Source organism: Taudactylus pleione, unplaced genomic scaffold, assembly GCF_031769625.1.
Source record: "Taudactylus pleione unplaced genomic scaffold, aTauple2 ptg000792l, whole genome shotgun sequence".
Lineage (NCBI taxonomy): Eukaryota > Metazoa > Chordata > Amphibia > Anura > Myobatrachidae > Taudactylus > Taudactylus pleione.
Genome location: NW_028285194.1, coordinates 8,791,974 through 8,806,915, shown reverse-complemented (window position 1 = coordinate 8,806,915; position 14,942 = coordinate 8,791,974). Strand labels below are relative to the sequence as shown.

The 14,942-nt window shown below is 43.6% G+C and overlaps 1 protein-coding gene across 4 annotated transcripts in view; it reads left to right on the top strand.

Annotated features, from left to right (window-relative positions):
• The window catches only part of ATG10 (autophagy related 10), a 110,931-nt gene that overhangs the window by 53,490 nt on the left and 42,499 nt on the right, over positions 1-14,942 (top strand). For all 4 annotated transcript variants that reach the window (XM_088457908.1, XM_088457911.1, XM_088457912.1 and 1 more), the window contains one exon: positions 1,398-1,536. In XM_088457908.1, coding sequence (XP_088314034.1) covers positions 1,398-1,536 — 139 coding nt within the window. The remainder of the gene's footprint in view (positions 1-1,397; positions 1,537-14,942) is intronic.

The following is a 14,942-nucleotide window of genomic DNA, read 5'->3' as shown; positions in this document are numbered from 1 at the left end:
TATGCATGGTGATGGAACAAACTGCCAGTGTACAATAGAGAAATAAAGCGGTATATAAGCACAGTGCTGCATAGTGAGCAATTCATTATTACGAAAAAAATAAATCTCTCACAAATTGAGTAGGTTTCATTAACAGTATGGTCAGTGAACATAAGAAATGGGGAGAAAAAACAATGGTAGATCTTTGTATTTCCTGAGCAATATTATGCATCACTATGAGGGTTTATGGAGTTGCATGGCCTCAAAATGTAAGCCCTCTGATCATGCCCATAACCTACACACAGTTGAAGCAGCTATTTTGTGTTAAAACAATATTCAGCCTATTCACCAGACGTGAAGTTATATTACTATATAACCACTAGAATCGCTAATTTGTTCCTGATACCCCTTTAGAGGCAGGAAAATCTATGATGTTCAGTTACCATAAATAGCAGTGATGCCCAGCAGCTGGACATGGCCACTAATTTAATACTTCCCAAAGTATCTCATGCATGAGTGATATCAAAATTCAAAATGACCTCCACTGTGTTAAGAACTTAAGATGATTGGTACTGTACATGGTTGCTTACATAATACTGCACTAACTAACACTAACCCTATATAATCTATGTAAATTTGTTATATGTATAAAATGTAGGACTTGGTAGAGGGTGTACTTTCCTTTTCACATGACTAAAAAAGTTTATTTAAATTCCTTGACTGATTTAAACTGGTTCCTGTAGCCATTTCAATGAATCGTGAATTTCAAAGTACTAAATAACTTTTAGAAGCTTCTGTGCGATAGAAATGCCCCCCCCCCTCCTTATCCTCCCCAAAGAAAAAGCTACATTTTTACTTGATTGTGCTATATTTGGGTCATTATATTGTATCCCAATGCCCCCAGAATCCCTGCTGGGCTCCATTTACACTGTTTAATATATTGGAGGGGACAGGGGAGGTTGCTAATTTATTTTACATGCTTCTTACAACTTACTAGTTGTAGGGCTGGACTTTAGGTACGTATTTTAAGATCCTATTGACTTCCCCCATTTTAAAATAATGTAATATGGGCAATTTTACAGGGAATGTGTGCCAGCACAGATACAGGGATACAGTGCAACATTCAATCACACAATAGTATGGCTGGTTGGAAAGTTTAGTAATTTCATAGTCAGATGCCGGGCATACCTTGTTAGATACACAAAGTATCACTGGTGATATAGTTATCCATGCTCTCCAATGTTACAGATTGTCAAATGATCAATGATTGTACTGTTTAACCTTTCTAATATATAAAAAAATAGCTGTGGGATGGGAATTTACAGTCACTGATAAGATAAGACATACAATATGCTGATGGAATAGCAGGAAAGTGTTTGTTTGAGTAAATGTAAATAAAAGTTGTTGTTATTTTTCAGGATTTCCACAAGGAGGAAGAGGATGACTCTGTTCTACTGCAGAGACCTCAGGAGTCAGAAGTTATCCACTATGAATACCACATCTTATACTCCATCAGCTACCAGGCACCTGAGCTCTACTTTAGGGCAAGCTTCTTGGGTAAGAAATCAATTTTAATTTTCTATTGTTACTCAAGGGCGGATTGGGATGGAAAACCAGCCCGGGAAATTTATGGAAGCAGCCCTAATGGGGGTGTGGTGTGTTGAGGGGGCGGGGTCTGTTGAGGGGGCGGCACTTATCCTCAGGGCCTGATTCTGGTTTAGACACAGCTGTAGCCTCCATTGCATCTTTTGCGTCAGGTGCGTCTGTGACTTTATGCTAATGCCACTACACAGCCCTTCCCTGGTGTACATCCAAATGTGCAAGGACTGAGACTCCCACGGTCAGTGTGTACAGGGGCTACAATCATGTTATTTGCGTCTTTAGATGCCACCATCGGTCACACCTTTGAAACTTTCACCAGCCCTATGCTAGGTGTAGATCAAGAAAATGCACTTTTTCTGATGGCTTGAGCATTTTATGGATTATCTCTAACCTTGACAAAGGTCTAATATGGGACCGAAATGTCAGACATAGACAAATTTACTGTTACACTGGTGGTATGTAATAATAAAGGACATTTATTTACCAGTGGACCGCATATATATATATATATATATATATATATGTACTCACAAGGTGCCACATGCGGTTACAATAAATATCTAGGCTAGCACCAACAACTGGCAATACAGCAACATACTAAGGCAACATAGTCCGATAGATGCCCCAGAGAATATTGCTACGACTAATGTAATACCCCGCTATGCGTAGTATTACGCTGATACTGTGGATTGCCCTGACATGTATATGCATTACACAGGCAGGCTACAACTCCCAGCAGCCTTTGCAACTGCTCAAGAGGTCAGGCGCACAATGTCACATGAGTGTGTCAGGTGGTAATGCAAGTAACAGTTGGAGGTGGCAGTTGATCAGGGCAGAGCTGAGGTAACCTCTAGGGAAGGAGGAGCTGCACTGCTGAAGTGCTGGCTGACAGAATGGCTGGGTGTGAGCGCTGCAGTGTGATGGCGACCAGAATTGTGTGAGGTGGAGATTCGGGAGTTACAGACCAGGTGGAGCCGAGATATAAGACTGGCCACCCATTCTTGCCAGACAGGCATCCAGCTGTGTCCCTGCTGCTGACGGCACATCAAGGCAGACCCAGGGAGGTGGCTGTATAACTGGGGGCAAACCCTGGAGAGACACTAATAAGAGTCCTGGCTTCCATAGACTGGCAGCCTGAATGTGGTGCTGAGCTGAAAACAAGGAGTCAGCGAGTACTGCTGAGATAGATAGTGCTGAGCTCCAGCTGTACCTCAGGCGAGGGTTATACCTATACAGAGCAGCACAGACAGCGGCAGCCCTCACTCTCTGTCTATAATGACTGCATTACCAGACTATCACAGGAGGACAATCCTTAAAGTCACCCATACTCACCAGAACATAATTGCAAAGGAGTCCACATAACCCGGGTAGTAGATTTCCCATATACAGTATGTGCACCAACGTTTAAAACTGGTCAGGGGACATTCTTAGAGAGTTATAATTATTTTGTGTGGGTACATTGCCTATATCCTATATATTAACTATTAGTACAGCAAGATAATGTACAGTATGGTTGTCAACTTAGTAACTGGAAGTAGTAATTCCTGAGAATTGGTGATGTGATATAAATGTAAAGTATTGCATAAATATATTATATTGTGCTATATATTGTGATATATATTTAAGTGTTGATGCTAACTGTGTGCTTAAGGAGACCAAGAGTTGTTGAAGAGTTCCAACTTAGTAAAGTGAACACTATTTTATTTGTTGTGTCATTTTTTGTGTTGTTGTTTGGGAACCACCTGCCTCTCTGCTGTGGCGTGGAAAACTAGAAGAAACAGGTACAACTAGAACGGTGAGAAATTACTCATCATTAGATACTACTTTGGGGTATCACACTAAGGCACATACCTATCCATAACATAACTAGCGCAAAAACACCGGGACATGCAGCTGCGTCACTTCCGCTGTCGTACAAGGAACGTGGTGATATTTTCATCCTGTCATAACATCAACAACCCGGGCAACCGGACCGCTAGAGACATAAATATAAAAGCCCGATGACACGCCATTTTCAGTAACTCATAGTTACTTCCACGTTCCAACTTGGAGCACAGTGACATAACATTGGATCCGGGGCACCAAATGATTCCAAATACTCTGGTGTAACCATATCATTGTATGTCACCAAACAAGTATATAACAATTAAAGGGTCAGGTAATATGACCAATCAAGCAAAAATACATAATGGAGACAGTGTCACTTACAATATACAAATACACAAAGTGAATAATAATGAAGTGAATAATTAAAAATAGATAAAACATATAGGAGTGTGCAAAGGCATATTACATTTACATATTAGCACTTTAGTAGGTTTGTAGGTTTAGTAGGCAATAGTTTTGAGTTTGACGATCCATTTGGCCTCCAATTTCTTTAATTGAAGAGTCCGATCACCTCCCCTTTTAGGAATTGCCACCTAATCTTTGATACAACACTTCAAACTTGCCACTTGGTGTCCATGTTACAGAAAATGAATCACAACAGGTTTATCGGTGCTGCCAGAAGAAAGTGCTTGCCTAATAGAACAACGATGATTTGCCATACATTCGCGGAAAGACCGAGTGGTCATCCACACGTAGGCTAAAAAATATGGACAAGTCAGTAAATATATAACAGAATCCATCAGGCAGTGTAGTTTATATCGGATCCTGACTGGTCTCCCACTTTGTGCTCGTCTCACATCCTGTACAGTGCCCACAGCCAGGTTTTTACATCTTTAGCCAAGTGCTGTCTTCCAAAATGGGTGGTGGTTGTTGTTACTTGCGCTGCTGTGCCTCTTGGTAAAAGGTCAGAGGATGATTGAAACCTTGGAGACATTGGTATCATGTAAAGAATAAACAGACTGCCTTTTCTACTTCTGAGTGCCCCTTTTTTCTAAGTATCTATTTATTGGACTCCACTGGCGTCCCTTTTGGGAAGTCACCCCAGTTGCTGCTATGGACTGATTGATGTGAGTGCGGCTTATCTCGTGTATGTGTCACCCGCTATGGATCTTGGTTGAGTTTTGATATTTTTCTAATGTAACTACTTCTAATATACTGTATTTAACTATATGTGCTCAGATAATAAGTACATTATTAGCACTGTGCACAGAGCTGTGACACATGTCATATGTTATTATAACACAATAGGAGTAAGAGGGGGAGTTACTTTTAGTAAGAGTGGAGGGACAGTGGTGTAAGAGTGATGTTGTTTGGCACTATGAATTAAAGCCATATGTTGTGGCCACCATGACAACCTACTGTAGTGCCCAGGACTAAGTTGTAGGTAATCACATGCTCTTAGCTGGTTTTAACAGGCAGTTCCAGAGAATGAAAGATGCATCCTCATGACCTCTATGGAGGTTATGTATGAACTAGAAAAGTTTCAGTCTCCACAGCACATTTCATTAGGCACGGGTGCTCCTCCTTCTCCCATCAAGCACAGGTTTGCATCTCGGCAGACACCCCATCTTAACACCCTATTCCATTCACTTCCTGTAAAAATAAATAAATAATAATCTTATACATGCAAAATAGGCATATGTCATGAAAAAACTATTTCCACTGTTGGCCAGCATTTTTTCATCTTTTCAGGTAATCATCTCTATCTAAATGCCGCATCTTCACTGTATAACGCATGTATACGAACAACGCAGGAGTCCATTTCAGGATATTTACTACATATCAGCTATTTAAGATTTTTTTCTTTGTGGTCACTAAGCGTACAGACTGTAAACTAGGGGTGTGCACCGGCCACTTTTCGTGTTTTGTGTTTTGGTTTTGGATCTGGATCTTTCTTCGTGTTTTGGATCTGGATTGGTTTTGCCAAAACCACCCTTCCGTGTTTTGGGTTCTGGGTTTTGTGTTTTGGATCTGTATTTTTTTTTAAAAAAGCATAAAAACAGCTAAAATCACAGAATTTGTAGGTTTTTCTGCTCCTATGCTATTATTAACCTCAATAACCTTAATTTCCACTCATTTCCAGTCTATTCTGAACACCTCACACCTCACAATAGTGTTTTTATGTCCAAAACGTTGCACCGAGGTAGCTGGATGACTATGCTAAGCGACACGAGTGGGCGGCACAAACACGTGACCCATCTAGGCGTGAAACTGCAGTGGCAGACAGGATGGCAGTTTGAAAAACTAGGCCCCAAACTGTACATAATGCAAAGAAAAAAAAGAGGTGCAAGATGGAATTGTCCTTGGGCCCTCCCACCCACCCTTATGTTGTATAAACAGGACATGCACACTTTAACAAACCAATCATTTCAGCGCCAGGGTCTGCCACACAACTGTGGCTGAAATGATTGGTTCGTTTGGACCCCCACAAAACAAGCTGGCAATTAATGTGTCCCTGCACAAACTGGCTCTATGGAGGCAAGATGTCATCCTCATCCTCCTCATCCACCGATTCCTCACCCTCTTCAGTGTGTACATCCTCATCCTCACAAAGTATTAACTCGTCCCCACTTGAATCCACCACCACAGGTCCCTCTGTACCTTCTGGAGGCTGGTCTCCCTGGAAGAGCTGATAATTCATTTTCATGAACATCATCTTCTCCACATTCCGTGGAAGCAACCTCCTACGCCTTTCGCTGACAAGGTTCCCGGCTGCACTAAACACTCTTTCGGAGTACACACTGGAGGGGGGGCAACTCAGGTAAAATAGAGCCAGTTTGTACAGGGGCCTCCAAATTGCCTCTTTTTCCTGCCAGTACAGGTATGGACTGTCTGCCATGCCTACTTGGATGCTGTCACCGATGTAATCCTCCACCATTCTGTCAATGGTGACAGTATCATATGCAGTGACAGTAGACATGTCAGAAATTGTTGCCAGGTCCTTCAGTCCGGACCAGATGTCCAAACTTGGTCCTGCCTGCCCTGCATCACCGCCAGCGGGTTGCTTAGGATACCTAAGTTTTTTCCTGGCAGCCCCAGTTGCAGGAGAAAATGAAGAAGGAGCCGTTGACGTGTCACGTTCCGCTTCAGCTGACAGTGTGTTCACCAGCAGGTCTTTGCACCTCTGCAGGCTTGTGTCGGCCGGAAAGAGAGACACCACATAGGCTTTAAACCTAGGATCGAGCACGGTGGCCAAAACGTAGTGGTCTGATTTCAACAGATTGACCACCCTGGAATCCTGGCAAAGCGAATGAAGGGCTTCATCCACAAGTCCCACATGCCGAGTGGAATCGCTCCGTCTTAGCTCCTCCTTCACTTTCTCCAGCTGCTTCTGCAAAAGCCTGATGAGGGGAATGACCTGACTCAAGCTGGCAGTGTCTGAACTGACTTCACGTGTGGCAAGTTCGAAGGGCTGGAGAACCTTGCACAACACGGAAATCATTCTCCACTGCGCTTGAGTCAGGTGCATACCCCCTCCTTTGCCTATGTCATAGGTGGATGTATAGGCTTGTATGGCCTTTTGCTGCTCCTCCATCCTCTGAAGCATATAGAGGGTTGAGTTCCACCGCGTCACAACCTCTTGCTTCAGGTGATGGCGGGGCAGGTTCAAGAGTGTTTGCTGGCGCTCCAGTCTTCGGCACGCAGTCGCTGAATGGCGAAAGTGGCCAGAAATTTTTCGGGCCACCCAAAGCGTCTCCTGCACGCCCCTGTCGCTTTTCAGAAAATTCTGCACCACCAAGTTTATTGTGTGAGCAAAACATGGGACGTGCTGGAATTTGCCCAGATGTAATGCCCGCACAATATTGGTGGCGTTGTCAGATATCACAAATCCCCAGGAGAGTCTAAGTGGGGTAAGCCACTGGGCGATGATTTCCCTCAGTTTCTCTAAGAGGTTGTCGGCGGTGTGCCTCTTACTGAAACCGGTGATACACAGCGTAGCCTGCCTTGTAACGAGCTGGCATTTCTGAGATGCTGCTACTGGTGACGCTGCTGCTGTTGCTGCGTAAGGTGATACATCTACCCAGTGGGCTGTCACAGTCATATAGTCCTTAGTCTGCCCTGTTCCACTTGTCCACATGTCCGTGGTTAAGTGGACATTGTGTACAACGGCATTTTTCAGGACACTGAGGACACTTTTTCTGACGTTTCTGTACAGTCTCGGTATCGCCTGCCTAGTGAAGTGGAATCTAGACGGGATTTGGAACCGGGGACACACTACCTCCATCAATTGTCTAAATCCCACTGCACTAATGGCGGATACCGGACGCACGTCTAACACCAACATAGCAGTCAAGGCCTCAGTTATACGTTTTGCTTCAGGATGACTGCTGTCGTACTTCATCCTCCTCGCTAAGGACTGTTGGAGGGTCAATTGTTTAGTAAAAGTAGTGGTGTTCCTACTTCCTCTCTGGGATGATGAACGACTCCCAGCAGCAGCAACAGCAGCAGCGGCAGCAGTAGGCGTAGCAATGCAGGATCCTCCAGAGGAATCCCGGATAGGAGAGTCAGTCATGCCAGTGACATGGCCTGCAGGACTACTTCCGATCCTGACTAAGGAGGAAATTGACGAGGAGGGAGTTGACGGTGTGGTTTGCAGGCGCTTGGATACAACAGGACAACGGGATTTAGGTGTCCCTGGACTGCTTACGGTCTTAGCCAAAGTTTCTGAACTTGACAGTAACTTTTTATGAACGCGCTGCAGGTGCCGTATAAGGGAGGATGTTCCTAGGTGGTTGACGTCCCTACCCCTACTTATTTCACCTTTACATATGGTACATATGGCAAGACAGTTGTTGTCCGGATTTGGATAGAAATATTGCCAGACCAAAGAGGTGGAATGTTTGGTCTTCTGCCCAGGCATGACCGTGATGGGCTTTTTCATCCCACGGACAACAACTGTCTCCCCCGGAGCCTGATTTAAACAAACCACATCACCATCAGAATCCTCCTCGCCAACTTCCTCCTCAGCGCCAGCTACACCAGTATCCTCATCCTGTTGTACTTCAACAGTGACATCTTCAATTTGCATATCAGCAAGTGGACTGTGGGTGCTCCTTTCAGCACTTGCAGGGGGCGTGCAAATGGTGGAAAGAGCCACCTCTTCCCGTCCAGTGCTGGGAAGGTCAGGCATCGCAACCACCACCACACTTGGACTCTCCTTGGGGATTTGTGATATCTTCTTAGAAAGCACAGTTCTTCGCTGTGCTTTTGCCAGCTTAACTCTTTTGATTTTTTTAGTGGGAGGAGGGCTTCCATCGTCATGTGAAGCTGAACCACTAGTCATGAACATACTAGGGATCGACCTTAGCCGTTCCTTGCCACTCCGTGTCGTAAATGGCATATTGGCAAGTTTACGTTTCTCTTCAGCTGATTTAAATGTCTTTTTCAAGGTCATTTTCCTGAACTTTGCCATTTGGGATTGTATGTGCCCTCTACTATGACATTGGGCATCGGCCTTGGCAGACGACGTTGATGGCATGTTATCGTCTATGTCATGACTAGTGGCAGCAGCTTCAGCACTAGGAGGAAGTGGTTCTTGATCTTTCTCTATTTTATTTTTATCGGAGAAAGTTTGGTCCTCCATTTATGTTATATCGATTTGATATATACATGCGGCTAAACACAGAAAATAATTTTTTTTTTGGTTTGGACTGGAGTGTACTTTGTGGGTTACAGCACCCTTTAACGGTCAAGCCAGCCGGCCCTTTACTTATGACACAGGCGCACGCTTGGCACTACTTTGTTGATGCACGTGCGGCTACTGCGCACACAATTCACAAACACAGAAAATAATTTTTTTTTTGGTTTGGACTGGAGTGTACTTTCGGGGGTTACAGCACCCTTAACGGTCAAGCCAGCCGGCCCTTTACTTATGACACAGGCGCACGCTTGGCACTACTTTGTTGATGCACGTGCGGCTACTGCGCACACAATTCACAAACACAGAAAATAATTTTTTTTTTGGTTTGGACTGGAGTGTACTTTCGGGGGTTACAGCACCCTTAACGGTCAAGCCAGCCGGCCCTTTACTTATGACACAGGCGCACGCTTGGCACTACTTTGTTGATGCACGTGCGGCTACTGCGCACACAATTCACAAACACAGAAAATAATTTTTTTTTTGGTTTGGACTGGAGTGTACTTTCGGGGGTTACAGCACCCTTAACGGTCAAGCCAGCCGGCCCTTTACTTATGACACAGGCGCACGCTTGGCACTACTTTGTTGATGCACGTGCGGCTACTGCGCACACAATTCACAAACACAGAAAATAATTTTTTTTTTGGTTTGGACTGGAGTGTACTTTCGGGGGTTACAGCACCCTTAACGGTCAAGCCAGCCGGCCCTTTACTTATGACACAGGCGCACGCTTGGCACTACTTTGTTGATGCACGTGCGGCTACTGCGCACACAATTCACAAACACAGAAAATAATTTTTTTTTTGGTTTGGACTGGAGTGTACTTTCGGGGGTTACAGCACCCTTAACGGTCAAGCCAGCCGGCCCTTTACTTATGACACAGGCGCACGCTTGGCACTACTTTGTTGATGCACGTGCGGCTACTGCGCACACAATTCACAAACACAGAAAATAATTTTTTTTTTGGTTTGGACTGGAGTGTACTTTCGGGGGTTACAGCACCCTTAACGGTCAAGCCAGCCGGCCCTTTACTTATGACACAGGCGCACGCTTGGCACTACTTTGTTGATGCACGTGCGGCTACTGCGCACACAATTCACAAACACAGAAAATAATTTTTTTTTTGGTTTGGACTGGAGTGTACTTTCGGGGGTTACAGCACCCTTAACGGTCAAGCCAGCCGGCCCTTTACTTATGACACAGGCGCACGCTTGGCACTACTTTGTTGATGCACGTGCGGCTACTGCGCACACAATTCACAAACACAGAAAATAATTTTTTTTTTGGTTTGGACTGGAGTGTACTTTCGGGGGTTACAGCACCCTTAACGGTCAAGCCAGCCGGCCCTTTACTTATGACACAGGCGCACGCTTGGCACTACTTTGTTGATGCACGTGCGGCTACTGCGCACACAATTCACAAACACAGAAAATATATTATTTTTTTAGCACTTGGGGGGGAGCACCCCTGATGGACAGAGCACCCCCTGGACAACACTGCAGCACTCCTTTAGGACTGGGACACTGCACAGGACTTTGGAGTGGACACAGCCTCTATGGAGAACTGACTGCACAACACAGTCCAGCCAGCCCCTATGGACTTTGAAGTAGTGGACACAGGCCCTATTAACAACAGCAGCACAGCACAACACAGCCAGCCCCTATGGACTTTGAAGTAGTGGACAACAGCAGCACTACACTACACTACACTACACAGCCCTAACTCCCACCCTCCCTCTTCACTGTCCACAGCCGAGTGAGAAAATGGCGCCGACGTGGGTACCTTATATAGGATCCAAAACCCGCGAGACTCGGAAGGCGGGATGATGACGTTTTGCCTCGATTTCAGATCCGAGTCAGGCGGGAAAAGTCGAGCCTGATTCGGATCGGACTCGGATCGGGGGGCTCGGGGGGGTTCGGATTTCAGAAATCCGAACCCGCTCACCCCTACTGTAAACATGAATTAAATGACACATTTGACCAGCTCAAAGCCATTAAAAATATACAGGTCAGTTTGTGTGCTCACAAATAATTTACCTGGTGCAATATGCTACACATTTCTTAAGACAAAGAAATAAATGATTTGAAAAAAAAAAAACTAATTAAAAAGCACAAAAATCTCTACAGTGCAAAGTCTATGAACCTGGGAGTCCTTCATATAATTAGTATTCACTGTAAGCAGTTAATCACCACAGAAAAGCTCCAAGAGACAAAACAACTTGTTTAGCTTGTCAGCATCTGGGAGTCGGTGGTGTTGAAACATGACTGCGTGTATCTCTGCCTGGATAGCGTAGAGGCAGAGAAGTAAGTGCCTGGGTCTGTTTATGATGTTCCAACAGCTCCACTTACTGTACACTAAAGCAATTGTTCCCTCATGTATGTTTGCTGCTCATAAATGATCTTTCCTACAGCTGAACAAGTTTGGTTCTTTCCAGCTCACACCTTGCCAGTGTGGCAAGTGAGACTCCCAGTGGAAGATTCAGAACATTAATGTTTACACATATATTTAATTATAGACATCTGGAGGCCAAAAATGTAGCAACTTAGATTTAGTGAAACGGAACAGTTCCAGCTACCTCTTTCCAGCTTCATGTTACCGCAGGTGCATGTCTAATTGGGTTTAAAACAAAACAATCATTTCATAAAATATGTATCTGCTAAGGTTTAGCAAATGTGAATCCTCATCAATGCAAAAAATAAAGTTTGCATGCATAAATATACGTATGTAGTAGTGTCAGCAGTGAGGAAACGATAGCTTGTTTTGTCATTTTATGCGTAAGCTTGCGGCAATTCATTTGAAACAGACCTTTTATTTTAAAGCAACTTAAACATTTTCATGTTTAGGCAAAATTTACTAAGCGACGGGTTCTAAATCCCTGCGGTTTGGTGGCGGTTTGATGGCAGGTTATAAACCCCAGTGGTTTCTAAATGACAGCCCTGTTCTATTCTATGCTAAAATCTGTCTTGATGGCGATTTTGCAGTGGTTTTAGCCTTAGTAAATCTGCGGATAGCCAATCCGCCGGGGTTTAGAACCAGCCGCTTAGTATATGTTACCCTTAGTCTGGTATGAATCGTGGCAATAAAGTATGTGTCAGAGATTAGTCACTCAATGCAATCACATGGACTGTCTCATAGCTTAGGGCACTCACCTTGTGTGACACTGAGGAATGAAACTCCTGCTCCAGTTTGACCCCTTAATAAAGCTGGTTACCAACTGTACAGCTCAGACCACATGTTTTTTTACTTGATTAATATTTGAGTTCAGTCCCTCTTTTGTTTCCATTATTATGTTTTTTATGTATTTATTTTTTTAGAAGATATGAAAGTAAGAGTATATAAAAAAGTAAAAATAGGGAGGTGTTTGGTGGGGAGTGGTGTGGTGCATCAAAAGGGAAAAAATAGATGTTTATAAACAAATGGCAACAGTGAACCATCTACAGTAGGAAAACTTAAAAAAATAAAATAAGTTGTGAACCAAGAAGACATACCAAGCATGTTTCAGTATAGAGGCTGGGTAAATATGGAGGAGTTCTAGCTCGGGGTCTGGGTCCCCCATTATGTTATGGACCACAGAAATCCGCCTTCAAGCATCATTCCATAGAGTGGAGATACCAGAACAGTCACAAAATACCGGGCATAAGTCACCTATACAGTTATGCCAGCAATTTGTGTGGAGTTTGAGAGGACTATGGTATGGTCTATGCAGCATTCTCAGTTTGGTTTAAACAATTTGACATATGGTGGGTAGTATGAGTGATACACTCCCATTGCCATGACATAAATATCTGATGGAGAACAGCTTCCCAGTGCAATTGGAGTGAGGATTTTTCAATGGGGTCAGTAGGTGACTGTCGCGAGCAGCCGGTCCCCAGATACCTCAATCTGAAACTGCTGTCAGTGATTAATGGTTACGTCAGCACTAACGGTGCATAACATGTTTCAGCTACCACCATCAAGGGTTAATTGGATGTAGCCCATAGATTCTACTTTCACACCATTAGTAATTTTCAAACAATAATGTCACACATACAGTATGTATATAGCATAAACCTTAGCAATCCTACAGGTGTATAGGTATCTGGAAAGAACGTCGGAAGCATGCCAAGATTAGGGGTTTTAATCTGAGTACAAAATGACTCCAAATGCATCAAATACAATAAAATAAGTAAAGGACACAGATTGATATTCAAAATAATTTCAGGAAATGAAAAGGAATAAAAACAGTACAACTCACTTATAAATAATATGAAAGTACTTCCGTGGGGAGACCACTTAAAGGGAATGGACCAATCTAGGCTGCACAGACTTTTCCAAAAAGATTGAACAGCAGACGTAGGGAGAGTTGGATTCTTGTGCTGCTCAGTAGCCCTCCTAGTTCCACCTTTCTGGTGCACTCTCTCAGTGAAAATGGTCATTAATCCACTGTGACTTACACACATTATTTGGTCAAACTTTCTACGGGCAAGTATTTCTAATTTTTGCAGAGGGTCTGTCTGAAGCATCCTATAGTTATCAGCACAGGAGATAACATGCAGAATTATTTTATTTTATTTTTAATAGTACCCAGTAGTAATTTTATGCTCCATACCCTTTACTGTAATCATTTTTTTTTTTCACAATGACAAGTTTTAAAATGTTATCAGTACTATTGCTTGTATTGTGGTCAAGCTGCTTCTTGTTTAAGAAAATGTTCAATTTGAACCTAAACCCATAACTGTTAGCGTCAGGCTAAGATTGTAGCGGGCGGAGCAGGATCCACCAACAGCAGAGAGTAATTATGTGAGTGTCCTTTCAAACTTGGTAAGAGTTCTGTGCAGACAATGTTACTAGAGTTTCTTGAGTTTTCTAATCCATGCCCACAATGGTGATTATGTTGATGCAAACATCTACTCCCACAGAGAGCCCCACTACAACTAATGATGAAAAAATATGATATTGCCAACAGACACAAAGTCCGGGCTCTTAAGGTGTCTGCCATGGTCGTTTCTGCATCACCATCAAACTGCCCTTTATGCTCCCATAGAGGCAGATGGAGGACCCAGAACAGGATATGCAGGGGGACCACACGTTTTGCCTACTTTCCCCATGTGGGAGAAGGATGCAGTGGAGGGGTACAAGGAGTTGGAGAGAACGTGAGACAGAGGGAGAGAAGGGAGAGAACGAGACTGATAGGGGGAAGAGAGAGACAGTAAAACGGGGGGATAGAGAGGGGGATGAAGACCGAGAGGTGGTGGATCAAAAGGGTTAAAGAAAATGGAAGAGACAGATTAAGAGAGAGGACAGAGAAAAAGAAGAGATGGGTTGAATAAAAGAAAGCCAGCACAAAAGCTATGGGGATCCCATGAAGATCACGCTTTTTAATGTGTTTTGCACTCTTACACCTTAGCAAATGATGGGTCCAAATTACTATTATAAATACACTTTATACGTTTTAAACATGACCTTGGTCATTATACTGATAATTGTTTGATTAGTATGTCCAGTATCCTTTGACGGACCTTCCATCTTTTCCATTGTCTTAATTAGCTTTAGTTAATGACTTTCTCTCTCACTTTTTGCGGAAAAGTATTGCCGATGACGTCATTTTCGCCAATTTCATTTATCCCCGTATTCAATTTCAGCGTCTTTTCGCCGGCACGATAACGCAATGCAATGTAATAGGCGAAAAAGTTTTGCCTATGAACACCGACGGAAAAAAGTGCAGAATTGGGGTTTTGGGGTGCAAAGTTGCGAAGATCACCCTAAACCCTTTTTACACCCCCTTTGACGCCTACTGCGTAAAAAATGCAGAAAGTTACACAAAGGACACCCCAAAAAGGCACTTTGAAAAAATGTG